General features: G+C 40.0%; 3 protein-coding genes across 3 annotated transcripts; 1 reads left to right on the forward strand and 2 right to left on the reverse strand.

Annotated features, from left to right (window-relative positions):
• Positions 1-3839: 3839 nt before the first annotated feature.
• On the reverse strand, positions 3840-9176 carry LOC137727818 (disease resistance protein RPV1-like). Its single transcript, XM_068466651.1, has 4 exons — positions 8511-9176; positions 7290-8382; positions 6849-7139; positions 3840-6751 (listed from the first exon to the last, which is right to left on the reverse strand). The coding sequence occupies exons 1-4, from the start codon at positions 9104-9106 to the stop codon at positions 4904-4906; spliced, it is 3828 nt and encodes a 1275-aa protein (XP_068322752.1). The 5' UTR covers positions 9107-9176; the 3' UTR covers positions 3840-4903.
• Positions 9177-9889: 713 nt separating this feature from the next.
• Positions 9890-10636, forward strand: LOC137728310 (uncharacterized). The gene has a single exon (XM_068467130.1). It carries the CDS (start codon positions 9890-9892, stop codon positions 10634-10636), a length of 747 nt encoding a protein of 248 aa, XP_068323231.1.
• A 6403-nt stretch (positions 10637-17039) lies between these two features.
• LOC137729733 (amino acid transporter AVT3B-like) lies at positions 17040-18630 on the reverse strand. Its single transcript, XM_068468743.1, has one exon. The coding sequence runs from the start codon at positions 18502-18504 to the stop codon at positions 17221-17223; it is 1284 nt and encodes a 427-aa protein (XP_068324844.1). The 5' UTR covers positions 18505-18630; the 3' UTR covers positions 17040-17220.
• Positions 18631-20604: the final 1974 nt, after the last annotated feature.

The following is a 20604-nucleotide window of genomic DNA, read 5'->3' on the forward strand; positions in this document are numbered from 1 at the left end:
GAGAAACATTTCAAGACACAACCAAGTCTAGATTGCTTCTTGTTTAGATGGTGACGTGTGTTTATGGTGGGATCAAATGCAAGTGTCTACGCGACAACAAGGTAAAAATCATATCCAAACTTGACGTTGGTTGAAGCGCCTAATTGTTAAGCAATTCTTTCCTGATCTCTACAAATTGTATTTGGTAAGAATGGGTCAAGCAATCATTAGAAAAGAAGCTACAATGATGAAGACTGAATTTTCATTTTGCCAAGAAACGATGGAGGTCAAGGTGGAAGAAAAAGAACAAGAAATTTGCTTGTTAAGAATCATGTTGAAGACTATCTCCCGGAACATGAGAACTCATAAGTGGAGACTCAAGAAATTCAAGGTATGGGTGATTCTGAAATTGTTATTGTTACATCCCACATCGATCAACGGAGAGGGGGTGATGTGCCTTATATGTACATGCCCATCTCTATATAGCACAAGACCTTTTGGGAACTCACTGAATTCGAATTCCATCGGAACTCCGAAGTTAAGCGAGTTCGGGTGAGAGCAATCCTAGGATGGGTGATCCATTAGGAAGTTCTCGTCGGAGTTCCCAAAAACAAAACCGTGAGGGCGTGGCCCAAAGCGGACAGTATTGTGCTACGGCGGAGCTGGTCTGAGATGTGACAGAATGGTATTAGAGTTTGAATTATTACTATTTTTCCTATAACCCGTGTTCTTTATAGAATATCTTATGGATGACAATATACTAATTAGAACATGTTTTCATACACTTCTTTATAGTAAAGACGATGGATGACTTTATACTATGAAGATGATTTTGAGATATATGTACCTATGTTTTAGAAAGATTATGTTCAACGTTTTGTGCATACCTAGTGGTCACTATATGCCTGTTTGGCAAATGACACTGATATACATGCTTGGCAAATGATATACATGCATGTTTGGCAAATGATATTGTTATGCCTGTTTGGCAAGTGATAGATATGCCTGTTTGGCAAATGAAGGGTTCTGATACTGTTACTAATACTAATACCACTAGTTAGCACACTATATACGAGATATGTTTTACGGCATGCTAAGGTTTTCGGAAAAACCTATTACATATTATGTTATTGTTTTCATAAAACTTTGGAGGTTAGTATGTTGATAACGGTTTTATTATATATGTATATCAATTTGGTCCACTCATGTTTGTTTTGTGCCCCCTTCAAGAGTTAGAAACAAGGCGTACAATCCCGACGTCAAGGCACTTCCGCATCGGCATCTTCGAGTTCTCTCAGCGTGGGACCCATTCTTTTATTCATTCAATTTTATATTATTTCCTTTAATGTTCTAATTAGTTATATGTTCTAAACATGTTCCTCATTTGCATAATATTTATAATTAAATTTCTATTATCTTATTCGTATTTTTAATTGTCATGCATTCTAAATGGCTTGTGTTACCTTCAGGTGTCAACCAGCACGTGCCTACCCTGATGTATTGAGAAAATCAGGATCAGGGCGTGTCAGTTATGACTTTGGAGAATCATCAATCTAATAAATTGGAGTTAAATTTCATTGTGGATCAAACAAGAAAATTAGAGGAGGAAAAATATTTTGATTATTGTTTGCCATATTTTAATCTTGTTTATGGAATTAACTTCATGATTATTCCACCTAAGAACATTGAAGGTTCGGCTTCTCGAGTTGAAGAATTTATGCTTAACAAGGAAGTTATCTACTAGCTATCAAGATCGTTTCAAGGAGAACTCGAGGTCAAGTTCTTTTCAAGTGAAGGAGTCTAATGTAGGACAAAAATTCGATTATTACGCTTGCAATAAAATTAAAAGAAGGAAGAGGGGAGCAATAAAGAAAAGTAGCTTGGTTGACCGCTACCTTCATTTCTGATGCGGTCGTAGAAGAGGGGTTCAATTCTCCCACAAAAGTAGCTTGAGCCATCTTTTGCAAAAATTCGTCAAAACAATAGTCTAGCTGTTTACTTAAGCCATTTGTCTTCTCATTTGTAATCATCTTTTCAATCTTTCAATCAATTAATCAAACTATCCTTTTGGGATTTCTATCTAACTGGTGGACTTCAGACTTTGTTCTACAAGGATTTACACTGGTAATCCTTCTTAGCTTCGTGCTGCGTCACAAAGCTTTTCTTCTGTGGTCTCGAACTTGAAGTCGAAGGTATTGACACCATTGTAGATGCCATCATCCATGTTGCTGGTAATTAATTCCCCACTAGTAAGACTGTCACGCTGGGTCTAGAAGGGAACATCACATCAGGCCACCGTTGATAGTTGCCTCACCATCACCCTAGTCATTGCCGGCAGCACAACCTTACGAACAGTATCCTTTTCACTACTTGTGATTGTTTGGGTGACGGTATACCTCGTGCAGAAATTATTGTTGCTCCTGTTGAGATTGTTGCCGACCTTGATGTGCCAACACAAGGTGTGTCAGTCGTTGCTAGTGGAGTCATCGGAGTCGGTGACGATCCAATCATCCTTACTAAGCCTCCACAATTTGCCCGAGGAATTGGACTTTATGCGGATGCTCCCGTCCGCATTGGTGAAGACCTGGTTCCCCAGCATTTGATCTCCAATTTTGGTGGTTGAAACTGCAGATATGAGTGTCCGTCGTTCAAGCGGACGCTGAGGTAGTTACCATTGTGGCCTTTGAACGCCACATGTTTGGGAAGTGTCACGACCAGTGATTCCCAATCGAGGACTGCGAACACACTAGCCACATCTTTTGAGATACGCTCTGGGGGTGGTGACACGAATATGATACCCCTGAATGCTGAGTTACTCGTCAAAATACTTACATAGTTTCCGAATTGGACACGGCGGAATTGGAGTAATATACTGTTAATACTTTTAGCATAGTCATCTAATTGGTCGACAGGCTCGAACAAGGTACATGAGGTTTTGGATTTGTCTTCCTCTGATTCGTCAGCCCCAGCAAAAATCCCGATGCCAGTATACGAACTTACAAGGGGTGCGGCAAATCTTTTAGTCATACAGATAAAATCATTCAATCTATGCTAATCAAAGTACAAATCAACTCTTATAACCCTCCTATACTTTGGCAGCAAATATCTCCTGGAGAGCAGACCAAGTTCCTGAAACCGCAAGAACAACTCCCACCCAACACCAAAATGCTCACATCAGAGCACCATTGCCCCTACCCCATCTCACTCTTGAACACGATCAGATGAAACAGAGTCGGCACCTCAAACCCTAATGCACAGCACACACCACTCCCCACCAACGACATGAAATCCGCAAAATTGGGGACCAACAATGCCACCAAGATCACTGCCAAAACCAGAACCCATCTCATCCACAAGCAACACCCCCAAAGCTTTTTGGTGCCAATCCCAAAATCGGGGGTGTCAAATCGGATTAAACCCCTTAAATTACCAAAATACAACCTCCCCCCCCCCCAAAAAAAAATTTGTAATATAATTAAGCTGATGCGGACAATTACATTTAGACCCTTATATGATATATCTATTATTTAGCTGGCATATTGTATACCTTTTCCCAATAGTTACAGTATGGTGCAGAGCACCAAATCATTAGGGTTTCCATTTCATTCTACTATATATCTGTCAGGTTGCGCCTCTTTGATAGCTATGAGAAAGATGACAGCACTTTTATCTTTGATTTCGTTATTGCATTTACTTCTAGCTTAATTTTCTTGAAAAGATCATACCATAAGCCCTCGAGGCTTCGATTCAAATTTAATTTTCGACGTTATGTACACGTACATGAATATGATCAGGGAAACACAGAAAGTATAAGAAATTGGATTTTGAGGCTCGAAAATTAATTAGGACACCTACTCAGGGGCAAAATAGTCATTTCACATCTCGGAAATAAAATATAATATTTTAAGGAAGGGTATGTAACAGTATTTTGCTGTTGTACAAGGATGGCTAACTCAACCATCACTTGTTGAATTTGAAAATTTGTTTGCCAATCAAGAAGCTATGACTAAACAAATGGGATGGGTTTCGTCTAAAGGTGAGGAGGAAGCACTCTACATCAAAAAAAAAATGTAAAAGCAGCTTCATGTCGGTGGTGGATCTAAAAGAAATGTTGACAAGGCGAAAAGTCATCAAGGAGAAGGAAGTTCTTGGCCATGGGGGGCTCCAAAGTATCACGGCAACCGTGGTCATTTCATGTTATATGTGTGATTTCAATTTTACAGCAATAATTTGTGAGTTCAAATTGATTTAGTGCTTGACGTTGGCCTCAAATCAAAACAATTGGTAATGTTAATTAGCAGCATGCAAATGTGGAGGCTGCAACAAGATTATGGAACAGATATTGATCCTTTGAATGAAGCCGTACGTTCAACTTCAAGCTGAAACCCATCTCTTTACAGCCAGTGCCACTTTGTAAAATAAACTTCAGTAAAAAGAAAAGAAGCATACCTTACACATGGGTTGGTTGTAGTCCAGAACAATCCACGATTGCCAATGTCATCATCCACTTCCACTCGCTTCATTCTCATCACTTCGAATGGCTTCTCCCCCATCACTTCCACTCGCCTCAGACTCATCTTGTCGCAAATCAGCTACTACTTCAGGCTCCTTCGAAATGACTTCTCATTTTAACTTCTCAGCATCGTCGGCATACAACAGGCAGATCCCACATTTTTCCACTTTCACATAGGACACGAGTTGGTCTGAACAATTCCGTGGGCAAAAGAAGTGAACAGAGGCCTCGGTGACGCGTTTGCAAAAGTCATTGGAGAGTTTTGCTTCCTTATCAAGTTCTAAGGCGTTATACCACACATACATGTGATATGGATTGAAAATGTAGTCATGCCGTTCTCCATATCCACACGGAAAAATGAAATGACGACTGATATCCTGGCTTTCACCGTCATTATTTTTTAAAATGAAATTAACTCCCAACCTCAAAAGCGGATATTGGCCATATGCAACAACAACAGAGAAAGCAAAACCCAAGAACCCTGCACGAAACCAATCTGGTGGAAGCTCGATGTTTACCGAAGATCCCCCATTTTGATAGCTGAACCAAATTGGAATTTGCCTTCCCGGGCATACAATGGTAACCAAAGGCCGCCGATAAGGGTACTTTTCCTATAACATTGGTGGACATCGTATTATTTAAATGATAAGAAAATAGAAGCTGCTCCAGGTCTAATTTGTTAGAGAGCAAAGATGCATTTGTATTCAATTCAATCACAAGAGTGAGAAAAAAAGGGAGAGAGAGAGAGAGAGAGAGAGAGAGAGAGACATTATCCTCTTCTATAAACATGGATGATGCAGTTGCCACTCGCAAAATTCTGAGCTGTGCATCAGCCATTATGTTGCTCTTTGCATTCTGATCCAATGCTCGGCAATTAGAAAATTTTTGCACCCCTGGAAAAAGTTCAAATTTGTCCCAACATTGTACGAGTGCAGTCCTTGAACTTGACACTGTCTTCAGGGATGTGCAGCCATCTGCTTCAAGACAACATAGCACCGGGAGCTCTGGTAATGATTCAAGACTATTGCACATGATTAAGCACAGGCGAGACAGCTGAGAAGCTTGTTTTATGCTTGCAGGTATGTTCTTAATTTTGGTTCCACTTAAATCTAAATCACGTAATGAGGTTAAGCAAATGAGGCCAGGAGGGATTTCGGATATACCGCTGTAACTGAGGTCTAGTACTTCCAAAGAAAGCAAACTGACTAAGACAGTAGCAGGAAGCAAAGTTTCAAGTTTCCAACAGGAAAAGAAGCTGAGAGTTCTGAGTTTGGTTAAACTGTAGATGCTGTTCGGGAAAAACTCAAAGTTCTTGCACAGACGAAGATCTAGTGTTTCAAGTCCAATTAGATATTTGATTGATGACGGAAGCTCTTTAACCAATGTCCCTTCTAAACAAAGAAACTCCAGATCCTTCATTGGCTCCAATATTTCAGGAAATTCGTAAAATGCAGAGCAGCCAGTGAGATCAAGTCCCTCAAGAGATTTCAACTTACAAATGCTTGTTGGAAGGCATTTAAGCTTTTCACAACCTTTCAGTCGAAGTTTTTTTAGAACATAGAGAAACTCGATTGATGAGTGTAGTTCTTTAATCGATGTTCCTTCTAAACTGAGAAACTCCAGTTGTTCCATAGGCTCCAAGATTTCTGGGAACTTATTGAATTTAGAGCAACCAGTGAGATCAAGTTCCTTAAGAGATTTCAGCGTACAAATGCCGGTCGGGAGAGTCACGAGCATTTTGCAATTTTTCAGTTGAATTGTGGTGAGACTACAGAGGCGCTCCAGTGATGATACAGGCAATACTTCTATTGTTGTTCCAGTCAAATCTAATACACTTATATCCCTGGGAAGCTCCGAAAACTCGCCAAGAGAGTAACAGTGTTTTAGATTAAAAGTACCGGAGACTTTCAGCTTACATCTGCCGCTTGGAAGTTTCTTAAGGTTTCTGCAATATCCAATGTTAAGCCTAGATATTTTTTCATTAGACCAAACTGATGAAGGCAATTCCTTTATACCAGTGCCTGTTAAACTTAAGAATTCAATATTGCCTGGCATCTCAGGAAGATGTTTGAGACGCATGCAACATCCAAGATTAAGATAAGTAAGCTTGTCAAGGTATTCAAAATACGAAGGTATTTTAACCAAACTTTCACAGTCAAGAAGATTTATATGCTCAAGTTTTGGACTCCGAGAGAGATTTGGCACTTCAGTTAGATCTTCGGAATAACAAAGATTGATCACTTTTAAGTTCATCAGATTCTGTAGAAAAAGTTGAAGAGAAATAGCAAGAATTAATAACTACTTATCGTGACTTTCTACATGACATTTATACATGAACTAAAATAAGAATAAATACCTTGTCGTCTTTCCAAAGCTGTTGAACATGGCTGTTGGGCATATGAAGCTCAACAAGACTTTCCGGTGAAAACTTTAACGGCAAAGATTTCAAAGGATATCCACGCCAGTAAAGATAACGAAGAGAATTTGGAAGATGTAGAGAAACCCTTAATTTGCAGTAGTCGCCAGTCTTAGAAAAATCCACACTGAGCAATATTAGCTTAGACATCGATCTGAAATCTGCATCGTTCAATTCAAGTTCTTCAAACTCAGATCTGTTAAAGAATATGGCTTGAACCGATGTTGTTCCCTGACAATCAAGAACAAAGTATAAATGTGAATACAACATATATACAACAAAACTTAATTGAAACTGCTTTCATAGGAATCCGACTTGTTCATCAAAAGTTTGCTAGTTTTTATTTTTCTTCTTAGGAAAGTGAATGCATTTGACTCTTACCGTGTTATTTCTCAATACATGATACACATCCTCAGCCGTGAACAACCTACTGCGTTTTCCAGGCTCTTCAATACATTGCTCCAAAACAATTTTCCTGCCCATTTCTTGAAGTAAATCATGCATCTCTATTTTTCTCCATGTCGAAACAACTGATATGAGAGACATGTCAATGAGAACCCTAGTTCCGGCTGCTGCAGAGAACCCACGAATATCAAACATTTTTTTTACATCATCCATACGCTTTCCTTTATGAAAACATGCTATATCCAGAAATATCTCCTTCTCATTTTTTTCTAATTCATCATAACTTCGTCTCAACACTTTCTGGATTTTTTCACTTGGAAATTGTTTCAATTTTTTAAATTCGTCTTCCCACTCTTCTTTGCTCTTGCAATGAAATGAGGACCCTATCGTTTTAAGAGCTAACGGATTGCCTCCAGCATAATCCACCACCATCAGTGACAACTTTATATAATCTGTTGTAGGAGTCCTATTCTTGAAAGCATTCAAATGAAAGAGCTGAAAAGCGTCATCCGGTTTCAATCCCTCAATCTCATATATCTTGTCATCTTCAACAGTTTGCTTAAGTGTGTTCCTATCTCTACTTGTTATAATGATTCTACTTCCAGTGCCATACCGAAGATGATCGCCAGCTAGATGCTCCATTTGCATTGGATCACTCACATCATCAAGAACAACAAGGACCTTTGTACGGCTGAGTCTTTCTCGAACAAAAGTTGATCCTATGGGTCGATCTTTTTCCTTTAATATCTCACTAAGAAGTTTATTTTGCAAGCAGTCTAGTCCATTTGTTTGTCCTGATATCTCTCTAACATTTTTAAGAAAACAACAAGCTTCAAACTTAGAATAGAGCCTGCGAAATACAGCCTCAGCAACAGTGGTCTTGCCAATACCACCCATGCCCCAAATGCCTACAGTGCAAACATCTACTGTATCATTCATGCATAATAACAATTCAATTTGTTCAATGTGGGTTTTAATTCCAACCAGGCCTTTTAAATCACATGACGATTCGCGAATCAATATGTTCCAAATAGTGTCGACAACTTTCTTAACTAAGTCGGCCTCTGTCCTGGCATATAGAATTATGAAGGACAAACAATTGTTTATTAGTATAAACTTCCTTAATGAATCTGTTATGAATAGACAAACTTTGAGTAAATATAGAAATTTGTATAATTAAGTTAGGGAGTTAGTTACCCTGTTTTGCTGGAATGATCAAATCCAGATATACCGGATGCTTCTTTCAAAGCGGCCCTCCAGTTGTGCACCTTGTCAATCCTGCTCTTGAAACGTTTCTCAAGTTGAGAAAATGCATCTGCGTAACTCCCCTGTTGTTTTCCCACATCTGATGGGTTGATGTCGTAAAAAATAGGTATAACCATCTGCCCGTATTTTTCCTTGCGCTTCAGCATATGTACCAGTTCATCCAAACACCACGAGGAAGAAGCATAGTTTCGTGAGAAAATGACTACTGAAACTGTAGATTTCTCGATTGCTTCTAGAAGGGCAGGTCTGATGTCGGCTCCTCTATTAAGTCTGTAATCTATGTATGTTTCGATTTTCTTCTGACGTAAGGCCTCATGAAGATGGCTGGTGACACCAAGGCGGGTGTCCTCACCTCTGAAACTAACAAAGATATCGTACTTTTCACGAGAAAGGGGGATATCACCACCATCATCATCATGCTCGGTAGCAGCAGAAGAATCCCGAGAAGAAAATGTTAATGATCTGCACCACATGTACAGCAGAGTCATGATGGTGATGAAAACTTGACAGAATCCGATGAACTCCATCTCTACTGTATCTAATTAACACTGAAAATCAAGCAAATGAAGCGAGTAATTGGTTATAGATAGACGAAAGAACATCCGATATTTGAGATGCATGGGATAGAATAGAACTAGAGCAGATTTTACTTCACCAATAGTAGTAGTTGACTTGAGCTGACATTGACTATTTGCACAAATGACTATTTGCACAAATTAGTTACAGACACGTACTCCAGAAAATTCAACGGTAGACATGAAAATATAGAGAAGTAGAAGGGAAGTTGCCCAAACCCTTCCTCTGAAGAAAATATACATTCAAACTTTGAAAGCATTCACGCCATTCAAATGGAATCCTTATCAAGTTGTCTGATTAATATCAATATCCATGGGACCCAAGAAGATACAAAATATTGGAAGAAGTTCTAGGGTTAGTCTAAGTTAAATCTCAAACTCTAGTCGGCAGACATAGGTGTATGTATGGTGCACTGCAGTCTAACAACTAAAGTATGGTTGTGTATGGCTGTCATAGTTGTCATTCTCACTAATTCAAGGGATTTCTACCTTGCTTTAGTTGTTAGCTTGTTGTCCTTATCTTTAGTTGTTGGTAAAGCATAAATCAAGGAAAGTGTTGTCCCTTGATTTATGCTTCTGTTTTCTCCTTTTCTTCCGCTCATATATATGAGCTTTTCTTGTATCTTGTTTCATATAATGAGAAATAGACATTCAAATTTCAATATGGTATCAGAGCAGTGATCTCCATCGATCTGCTTCTGAATACTGTCCTCCTGTTTCTATTTCTTCTCTATCATGGCTGAAGGGAGCTCCGTGCAAGGCGAAGAAGTAAACTCACATGCTGCGTCTTCCCCATCTCATCTAGACGTGGATGTTAATCCAAATCAACGTCTCAGTTCAGTCCTACTGAATGAGTTCAACTATCTCCCGTGGGAGAGGGCTGTCACACTTGCGTTAGGAGGACGATCGAAGCTGGGTTATGTTAATGGCGCGATCCCAGCGCCCAATGCATCCTCATCAGGTTACAATGATTGGCTGTGCAAGGACCAGCTGGTCATGTCATGGCTACTCAATTCTATGGATCAAAAAATTGCAGAAATCTTCAGTTATGCTGAATCTTCGTACAATCTCTGGAAAAATCTCAAAGAGATGTATGGGAATCAGAATAACGCAGCTCGAGTGTTTCAGCTAAAGAAGGATATTGCTGGTCTACAACAGGAAGGGAACTCATTTGTGCATCATCTTGGCAAGTTGACCACCATGTGGAACGAGTTGAATGTTTATCGGCCACACACCATTGACGCTGCCGTGCTGATCAAGAGAGCTGAAGAAGATAAAATCTTTCAGCTTCTAGCAAGTTTGAGCTCTGAATACGAAGATCTCAGGAGTCATGTCCTCATGAATCCTGAACTTCCTTCCTTCTCAAGTGTGTGTGCTACTATCCAAAGGGAAGAAACTCGCAGGAAAATCATGACTGTGGAATTAAAGTCAAATATACCAGAATCTAGGGTATATTTCTCAAACCACAGGGCTAGTGAATAGAGAAGATATAAAGGAAAGAAACCTACTGTGAAGTGTAGCTATTGCGATACTGGTGGACATACACGAGACCATTGCTGGATTCTCCATCCTGAACTAAGGCCCAAGCACTCGAGGGACAGCAACAAGAGCTTCACTAGAGGAGCACACAACCCATCACCCAAGGCAAACCATACCGTGACTTCTCATTCCGAGGAAGCACAGATGTTCACATCCAATCCGGCCATGCTGATAAATGAATTTGCTGCCTTTCTTCACAAGAAACAAGGTGGTGGAGAGAATGAAGGATCAACCAGTCAGGGTGACAACAAACCAACTGCTCTATTTGGACAGCTTGCTGGTTTTTTGGCTGGAAAAGAAGGCATGACACAACAAGATATTCCAGGTATCTTGCGATCCTTCTTAACTGCTCTTGAAATAGGTAATATGCATGATTATTGGATTATAGATTCAGGAGCCACTGATCATATGACCAACAAATCCACAAATCTATATGATTTTAAAAAACTTTCACGTCCATCTCAAGTGTCAGTCGCTAATGGCAAGGGTGCCATGGTTGTAGGGAAGGGAAAAATACATCTGATCTCTAATAATGTCGAGTCTGAGGCACTCTATGTTCCTTCATTCCCTTTTCAGCTTTTATCTGTTGGAAAAATCACAAACTCACTAAACTGCACTGCCATCTTTTCCCCCAAAATTGTGATTTTTCAGGACATCACCACCAAGAAGACGATTGGTGAAGGTTTTTTTCTAAACGGCCTTTACTACCTCTCCAAGCATGTTCAAACTCCCAAGGTTTTTCAAGTCACCTCAAGCCTGATTCAAGAACAACAACTTTGGCATCGACGCCTTGCACATCCTTCTAATAAAGTCCTATCCTTTTTGTTTCCAAACCTGTGTAAGGTTACAAGTTCTTGTGATGTGTGTCATTTTTCTAAATTCACTAGGTTACCTTTTACTTCCTCCCTATCTAGGGCTAGTAATCCTTTTGAAATCGTGCATTCCGATGTTTGGGGACCAGTTTTAGAGTCATTTGATGGATACAAATACTTTGTAACCTTCGTGGATGATTTCACAAGGATAACTTGGCTATATCTTTTGAAATTTAAAAGTGAAGTGCTGGAAGTTTTTCAAGATTTTCATAGACTTGTAAACACTCAATTTGCTTCAAATATTCATGTCTTACGATCAGATAATGGCTCCGAATATATGTCCCATAATATGTCTCATTACCTAAGCACACATGGCATACTACATCAAACCAGTTGTGTTGGAACACCCCAACAAAACGGGGTAGCAGAAAGAAAAAATAGAGACCTGCTTGAAAAAACTAGGGCACTGATGTTTCACTCGAACGTACCAAAAAGATTTTGGTCCCAAGGTGTCCTTACTGCTGCATATCTTATCAATAGATTGCCCAGTAAGGTTTTGAATTTCAAATCACCTTATGAGGTTCTGAAAGGCAGACAGATAGATTTGTCACACTTACGGGTGTTCGGATGTATATGTTTTGTTCACATTCAAGCACAGAAACGTGACAAGCTAGATCCACGAGCTGCAAAATGTGTGTTCTTAGGCTACTCTTCTACTCAAAAGGGTTATAAATGTTACAATCCCACAACTAGGAAAATGGTTGTTTCAAGAGATGTAAGATTTGAGGAACCAATGCCTTACTTCACTCAACCCCTGGACTACTCTAAAGGAGGGGAGAAACTGCTTGATTTGTTTCCAATGCCATATCCATGTGAAGAAGACGCAACGGATGTTTTAGGGGATCAAACACTGGATGAGGTCCATTCTCAGCCAGTGGTATCTGATGAACTTATCTCACCTGAACCCTCGAGGAATACCTTCAACCAAGAGGCTGCTCAACTACCAGTGGCTCAACCTTCCACAGTTCGTCGAAATCTTTCCCGTGAGAGGAGACTCTCATCCAAGTTAAATGATTATGTAACTTACAATGTCAGGCACCCCTTGACTTCTGTTAATAATTACAGCAAAGTGTCACCTTCATTTGTTGCATTTCTTAATACAGTCACTGAGGCACATGAACCTCAAAGCTTTCAGGAAGCAAAATTACACAGCGAATGGATAGCTGCTATGGCAGAAGAGCTTCAAGCTCTTCACGAGAACAACACCTGGACCATCATAAAGCTTCCCAAGGGAAAGAAGGCTGTAGGAAGTCGTTGGGTGTACAAAATCAAGTTCCATTCAGATGGCACGATTGAAAGACACAAGGCTCGATTGGTTGCTCGTGGATTTACTCAGACTTATGGAGTAGATTACAAAGAGACCTTTGCACCTGTGGCAAAGATGAATACAGTGAGGGTGTTGTTATCTGTTGCCATTAACAATGCATGGCCTCTCTTCCAAATGGACGTTAAGAATGCCTTTTTACATGGGGAACTAGAAGAAGAAGTTTTCATGAAAATCCCTCCGGGTCATCCTCAATCAAACCATCCAGACTTGGTGTGCAGACTTCATAAATCTATTTATGGACTCAAGCAAAGTTCCCGAGCATGGTATGCCAAGCTTAGTCATGTCCTAGAGGAAGTTGGTTTCTCTCGAAGCAATGCAGATTCCTCCCTATTTGTGCGATCGGGCACATCTGGTAAACTTGTTGTACTTATTTATGTCGATGACTTAATTGTTACAGGTGACGATGTTTCTGAGATTAGTGCCCTTAAGCAATATCTCAGTCACAAATTTGCTATCAAAGATCTCGGCATTCTTAAATACTTCTTAGGAATCGAGATGGCACATTCCCACAAGGGCTGTTTTCTAAATCAGCGAAAGTACATCCTTGATCTTCTTCATGAGGCAAACATGACAGATTGTAAACCTGCTCGAACACCCTTGAATAGCAACTTGAAGCTGCAGTTTCATGGTGATCTCATTCCTAACATAGCATACTATCAGCGACTGGTTGGCAAGCTCATTTACCTAACTATCACTCGCCATGATATAGCATATGCTGTGAGCCTTGTTAGCCAGTTCATGCATGCTCCAAACACATATCACATGAAGATCGTTCACCGTGTGCTTCGCTATCTGAAGGGTTCCATTGGTAGAGGGATCCTCATGCGCAATAATGGTCATACTCAGATCTCAGGATATACAGATGCAGATTGGGCAGGGAACTCTCTCGATCGCAAGTCTATCACTGGTTTTTGCACATTCGTAGGGGGTAACCTTGTCACCTGAAAGAGCAAAAAACAAAGTGTGGTTGCACGCTTAAGTGCAGAAGCGGAATATCGTGCTATGGCATCAACGGCATGTGAGCTTACTTGGCTCAAAACTCTACTCTTGGACCTAGGTTTTCCTCATCCGCAACCTATGTCTCTTCATTGTGACAATCAAGCAGCAATGCACATCGCATCCAATCCTGTCTTCCATGAGCGAACTAAACACATTGAAGTTGACTGCCACTATGTTCGGAATCAAGTGCAGTCCAAAGTAATTGCTACACACTTTGTTCGCAGCCATGATCAGCTTGCAGATATCTTCACCAAAGGACTGCCATTTACCGTTTTTCATCATCTCCTATTCAAGCTCGGATCAATTGATCCCTTTGATCCAGCTTGAGGGGGAGTATTGGAAGAAGTTCTAGGGTTAGTCTAAGTTAAATCTCAAACTCTAGTCGGCAGACATAGGTGTATGTATGGTGCACTGCAGTCTAACAACTAAAGTATGGCTGCCATGGTTGTGTATGGCTGTCATAGTTGTCATTCTCACTAATTCAAGGGATTTCTACCTTGCTTTAGTTGTTAGCTTGTTGTCCTTATCTTTAGTTGTTGGTAAAGCATAAATCAAGGAAAGTGTTGTCCCTTGATTTATGCTTCTGTTTTCTCCTTTTCTTCCGCTCATATATATGAGCTTTTCTTGTATCTTGTTTCATATAATGAGAAATAGACATTCAAATTTCAATACAAAAATGGTGCAACAAGTCCAGACTTATGGTGTTGTATACTCCAGGGTTTAACTTTTACAGCAAGTAATAAAGTCAGCAACCAGCCAACCCTACATCTCCTCCTCCTCCTATCAGATGTACCCAGAACCTCATACATGGACCATGACCAGTTCAACTGCTTGCAGAAGTCTCGCACCTCCTCTCCTCCTAGTCTTCATCAAAGTTGGAGAAGTAAAAGGTCCTCACTTCTGCCAAGTTGCCCCTTTGTGAGAGAGAGAGAGAGAGAGAGAGAGAGAGAGAGAGAGATTAAACTTTTCCGTTGAACTACAGACAGGTTATTATTGTTCAAAGTGAATGGAATAGCAGTATTATCGAATAGAAAGAGATAAGTTGGAGTTGGTTGCTTAAGCGGTATAGTGATAGCCAAGTTAGAGCATTTCTCGAAAAGAAAAGAAACATACCTTACATTGGTTGTATCAAGGTCGAATTCAATTGACAATTTTACATGGCTTCATAAGTTCATACTCATCACGGCCACTCTCTTTCTCCTTCATGATCTCCTATTATTACTGCTTCTGCGAAATGACACTGAATTATAATTTCTCAGCATCTTCGGCATTCAACAGGTGTATGCCACACTTTTTGACCTTCACGTACGAAAGAAGTTCATCAAAAGTATTCAGTGGGCAAATGAAGAGAACAGACCTTGTTGACAAGTTTGTAAAAATTAGTGGAGCATTTCGCTTCCTTAAGTTCAAAGGCACTATACCACACATGCATGTGATATGGATTGAAAATGAATGCGTTCACCCTTCTTCATATTCAGACGGAAAAATGAAAAGATTACTGATTCCACAGCATTCACCACAATTACTTTTGAAATTGAAATGAACTTTCAACCTCAAAAGTGGAATCAGAAGATATAGGTCGTATGCAACAACAGAGCATAACAAATGTGTACATTTACCATAAAAGAAAATTGGGTACTTTTTATACAAAAAAAAACTGGTACATTTTAGATTAAAAAGTGGGTACATCTTCTGTTCCATATCTTCTTCTACTTGTTCTTTCCAGAACTTGAGATCATTTTTAATTTCACAGCATTTCGGCAATTCCACTGACGTCGGACTCGTCACTTGATTCTTCACGCTCTTCACTTCTACTGGCTTTAGGCTCATAATACTTCTGACTCATGTGTTCCCATGTATTCTTCAGCTTCTAATTCCCTTCATAAAACATCAAATTTAAATTTCGCAGCATCTTCGCCGTGCAACAGGCAGACACCACACTTTTTCTCCATCACAAGAAACAGGTTGGCTGGAATTATCGAGAGGGAAGAAGTGAACGGACGCAGCAGTGACAAGTTTATAAAAATCGGTGGAGCATTTCGCTCCCTCTTCAAGTTCAAAGCCATCATACCACACATGTACATGATGTGGATTGATATTATACTAACTTTCATCACATGGAAATTTGTAAGAACAACTGATTTCACGCATTTTGCCATTATTCGTTGTGAAATTGAACTTGACTCCTAAGCTGGAATGCATATGTCGGTGGAATGCAACAACAATGACAAAGAGAGGTTTTGAAACCTGTTCAAAACCAATAGCGATGAAGCTTGACTTTTATGGAAGATCCCTCATTCTGATAGCTGAACCAATTTGGAATTTCATACCCCCGACATATGATGGTAACTAAAGGCCGATAAGAGTACTTTTCCTGTCACACTGATGAACATCATAATATTCCTACTCGTAATAACATAGCACCTGTGTACTCCAACAGAAGTGCATGTGTATGTGTGTGTGCGCACACGAGAGAGAGGGAGAGAGAGAGAGAGAGAGAGGGAGACTCCAATCCAATGACGCAGTTGCCACTTGCTTAAGTCTAAGCTGTGCATCGGCCATTATGTTGCTCCTTTCATTCCAATCCAATGCTCGACAATTATAAAAGTTAAATTCCCCTCGAAAATGTTCATGTTTATCCCAACCTTCTATGAGTGTAGTCCTTAAACTTGACAGTCTTCAGTGATGTGCAGCCATCCGCTTCAAGGAATTGCAACACTGGAAGCTCTGGTAGAGATTGAAGCCTCTTGCAATTCACTAAGAGAAGGCGAGACAGCTGAGAAGCTTGTTTGATGCTTGCAGGTATGCTCTTAATCATGGTTCCACTCAACTCTTAATCTCGTAATGAGGTTAAGCAAATGAGGGTCTCACCTTCTTGTTTTCTTCATGTATGTGGCGCAAATATTTGTTGTTGTAGTTTGATTTCAGCACAACAAACCTCGGCAGAGTTGGCATTATAATTCTCTCTTTCTAGTTTCTATCCCGTTCGTTCTCAAACAAGTCACTTCAATTTTTCTTTGTGCAAGATGCATTCTATGTTTAACGTACTTTACCAGCACACAACAGAAGAATAATGAGGATTAATAAACAGCAAATGAAACAAACCATTCCAAAACCAGAAAAAGCTCCCAAATCAAAAACTAAAACATTTTCCGTGACAAATGACAATGCAAGCCCTTCATTAGATTGTGGTAAATTTCTTTAAACATCAGACCTTTACAGGTTTTGAATAATGATGCAATCAAACTGTGATGACAAATCTTCTAGTCATACAGATAAAATCATTCAATCTATGCTAATCAAAATACACATCAACTCGTATAACCCTCCTATACTTTGGCAGCAAATATCTCCTGGAGAGCAGACCAAGTTCCTGAAACCGCAAGAACAACTCCCAACACCAAAATGCTGACATCAGAGCACCATTGCCCCCACCCCATCTCACTCTTGAACACGATCAGATGAAACAGAGTCGGCACCACAAACCCTAATGCACAGCACACACCACTCCCCACCAACGACATGAAATCCGCGAAATTGGGGACCAACAATGCCACCAAGATCACTGCCAAAACCAGCATCCATCTCATCCACAAGCAATACCTCCCTCCCCAAAACCGCCTTTCGACAATCTCATACACCGGGTTCATCATTATAGGCAATGTGAAGAACAGATTCACCACAAGGCCAAGCTTCACCAGGGTACTAATCAATCCTGCACCGTAATTAGCCGTGATCATATCCTTGGTTTGGTCCCCAAATGCAAAATAACCAAGAGCTCCAAAGCTTCCATACATCAGAGAAATGAATGTCATTGTCCAAGCCAGAACCTTCCCAAACTTGTCCTTGTCTTTCGCCTCCGACTCCAATGGCAGAACCATCCCAACCCCTTCGAAGGAGTACACTGCCACGCCTAGCCCGTAAAAGAACAGAGAAAGGTCTCCAAATGCCTTCACTTCCGGCATTTTTTTCAACATAACCACCACATCCTCCACCATCACAACCCCCATTGCTCCGAGATCAATCACATCAGCAAAAATACTCAACGGGGCCAAATGGGTCAGTGTTGCAATCGAATTCAACCCCAATTGGAAGGGAAAACACGCCCAAATGTAGAAGCTTTTGGGTGCCAATCCCAAAATCTGGGGTGTCAAATCGGATGCTGTGGGTGCATTGAGCAAATGTGCTAAAGTATTACCGATGAAAATGAGATACCCGACGCAGAACCCGGCCTGAGCGAGAATGATCAGAACATCCACCAGCAAGCGCCCCCAAACGCCGCAGACGGCGAAACCCAAATCCCCAAAAGACGGGATCCTTGTGAACCCATTGGAAGACTCGAGCTTTCTTCTGGTATAAACGATGAGCATCATGCAATGGTGGGTGAGGAACGCAACGAGGAGGAGCGTGAGGAGACTCATGAGCCACCCGGTGCGCTTGAAGGAATACGGGAGGCCAAGAACGCCGGCTCCGACGACGGCGATGAAGACGTTGGCGAAGGTCTTGGATTGGGACGACAGCGGCTTGGGGTCGCCGATCAGCGGCGTGTTCTCCGTCGGGGGCGGCTGCCTGAGACGCTGGGACGAGGAGGTTGCCTCCTTGTCGCCACCCATGTTTTGATCTCTGTTTTGATTCTAGACCCTGAATTAACAAAGACCAATAACAAAAGTCGAGGGAGACCGTGCGGTGGGGCCCTGGGGGGAGAGTTTTGAGAGATTTATACGATTGGAAGTTGCCAAAAGATTGGGGAAGATATGGGAGGGAGTTGGGGATGACGGTAATGCGCTTAGTTTGTTTTTGTTTAAATTTTCACCTGATTTTGCTGTATTGGATGGAAATACAAGGAAATTGTTTATTTTTCATTTAACTTGATTAAGCAAGAAAATGAATCCTTAACAAACACAACTTCTAATTAGGGGATTTTAGAAATAGAAAGGCTTCTTTTTAGCGTCGGAGAATTATTCGCATGAAACAGAGATTACATATTGATTAGAGATAAATTGTTCTTCATAGATTAAAATACGAGCTAACATCGTCATCTAATATTGCTTTTTTGTATCATCTACTAAGTCTTTGCGATTATGATCTACAAAATAACATTCGATTACAAAAGGACTCATTAGGAGTCATTTGAGTCAAATATTAGCAATGCACTATAGTGCAATTATGATCACAAACCTTTGATTTGAGTATACAATTGAGGCATTTCAAAGTTCTTTCTTAGGTATTGTATTTCTGGTGAAGGTCCAATGCACTCTTCTTACAAGATCTTATATTTGGCATGGTTTGCGACCTTTGTTTGTGGATATTTGTCAAAACTCTAAATGGTTGGTGGGCACTAGTGCTTCTATTAGTTTTTGGCATGCTAATTGGATTGGTGATCCTGTTGTGAATTGGTGTTGCCATGTCGATTTAACTGTCTACTCTTGCTGCTATTTGGATGGAAATTTCAGGAATTAAGCTTTCTTTGTCAGGTATGGATGATAAATTAATTTGGTTGCCTTCTTCTGATGGTGCACTTTCTTTATCTATGGCTTATGATTTTAAGCCAAGTTAACAATCAGTTGTCACTTGGGATAGATGGGTTTGGCACGTGGACAATTGTGGAGCATGTGTCGATTAACTGCCTAGTTTGCTTTTGTTTATATTTTCACCTGATTGCTGTTTTAGAGAGTTTGATGGATATATACATGGAAATTACTTATTTTTCATTTAACTTGGTTAAGCAAGAAAATGAATAATAACTAACCAACCAATCATTAAAAAACACAACTTATAATTCGGGGATTTTAGAAATAGAAATCCCCTACCCATATGACATTATGTTTGCCTCAAATTTGTCCCGGTATCACTTATCTTTTTACTATTAAAGAATAATTCACATGAAACAGAGATTACATATTGACTAAAGATATATTGTTCTTCTTAGATTAAAATATGAATTAACATCGCCACCTAATATTTCTTTTTTGTATTATCTACTAAGTCTTTGCGATTATGATCTACAAAATAAAATTCGATTACAAAATGACGTCAAATATTAGCCACTATAGTGCAATTATGATCTCAAACATTTGATTTGAGTAATACAATTGGGGCATTTCAAAGTTCTTTCTTATGTATTGTATTTCCTCATTTTTTTTTACGTGCAAGGTGTTGCCCTATTGATTTAACTGCTACTCTTGTTGCTATCTGGTCAGAAATTTCAGAAATTAAGCCTCTTTTGTCATGAATGGATGATAAATTAAGGAAAATGTTATTGGCACTCCAAAAATCTCATACACTCCTCACAAGTGTATTTTTCTTTCTTAATATAGAAAGTTTGGAGTGTAGAATGAAAATTTTGAAGCGCTAATAACAATTCCCTAAATTAATTTGGTTGCCTTCTTCTGATAGTGCACTTTATCCATGGCTTATGATTTTAAGCCAAGTAAACAATTAGTTGTTACTTGGGATAGATGGATTTGGCGTCAAAATTTTCATCCGTGTAACTTTATTATTTTATGGCGATTTCTTGAGGGAAAGCTTTTCACTAATGACTTACTGCTTCGTCACGGGTTTTCATTTGCGTCAATGTTTTCTTTGTGTTGGCAGGTTTTTGAATCTCCGTTGACGAGCATTGCACTCTCCGAGCGCTTGGAGTGCATGATAGGCCTTACAGGGTGACCCAAATCCATGAGGTTCTTTGGCGTTCTCCTTGTGCATTTGAAGTC

The sequence above is a fragment of the Pyrus communis genome, chromosome 3 (assembly GCF_963583255.1).
Source record: "Pyrus communis chromosome 3, drPyrComm1.1, whole genome shotgun sequence".
In the NCBI taxonomy this organism is placed as follows: domain Eukaryota; kingdom Viridiplantae; phylum Streptophyta; class Magnoliopsida; order Rosales; family Rosaceae; genus Pyrus; species Pyrus communis.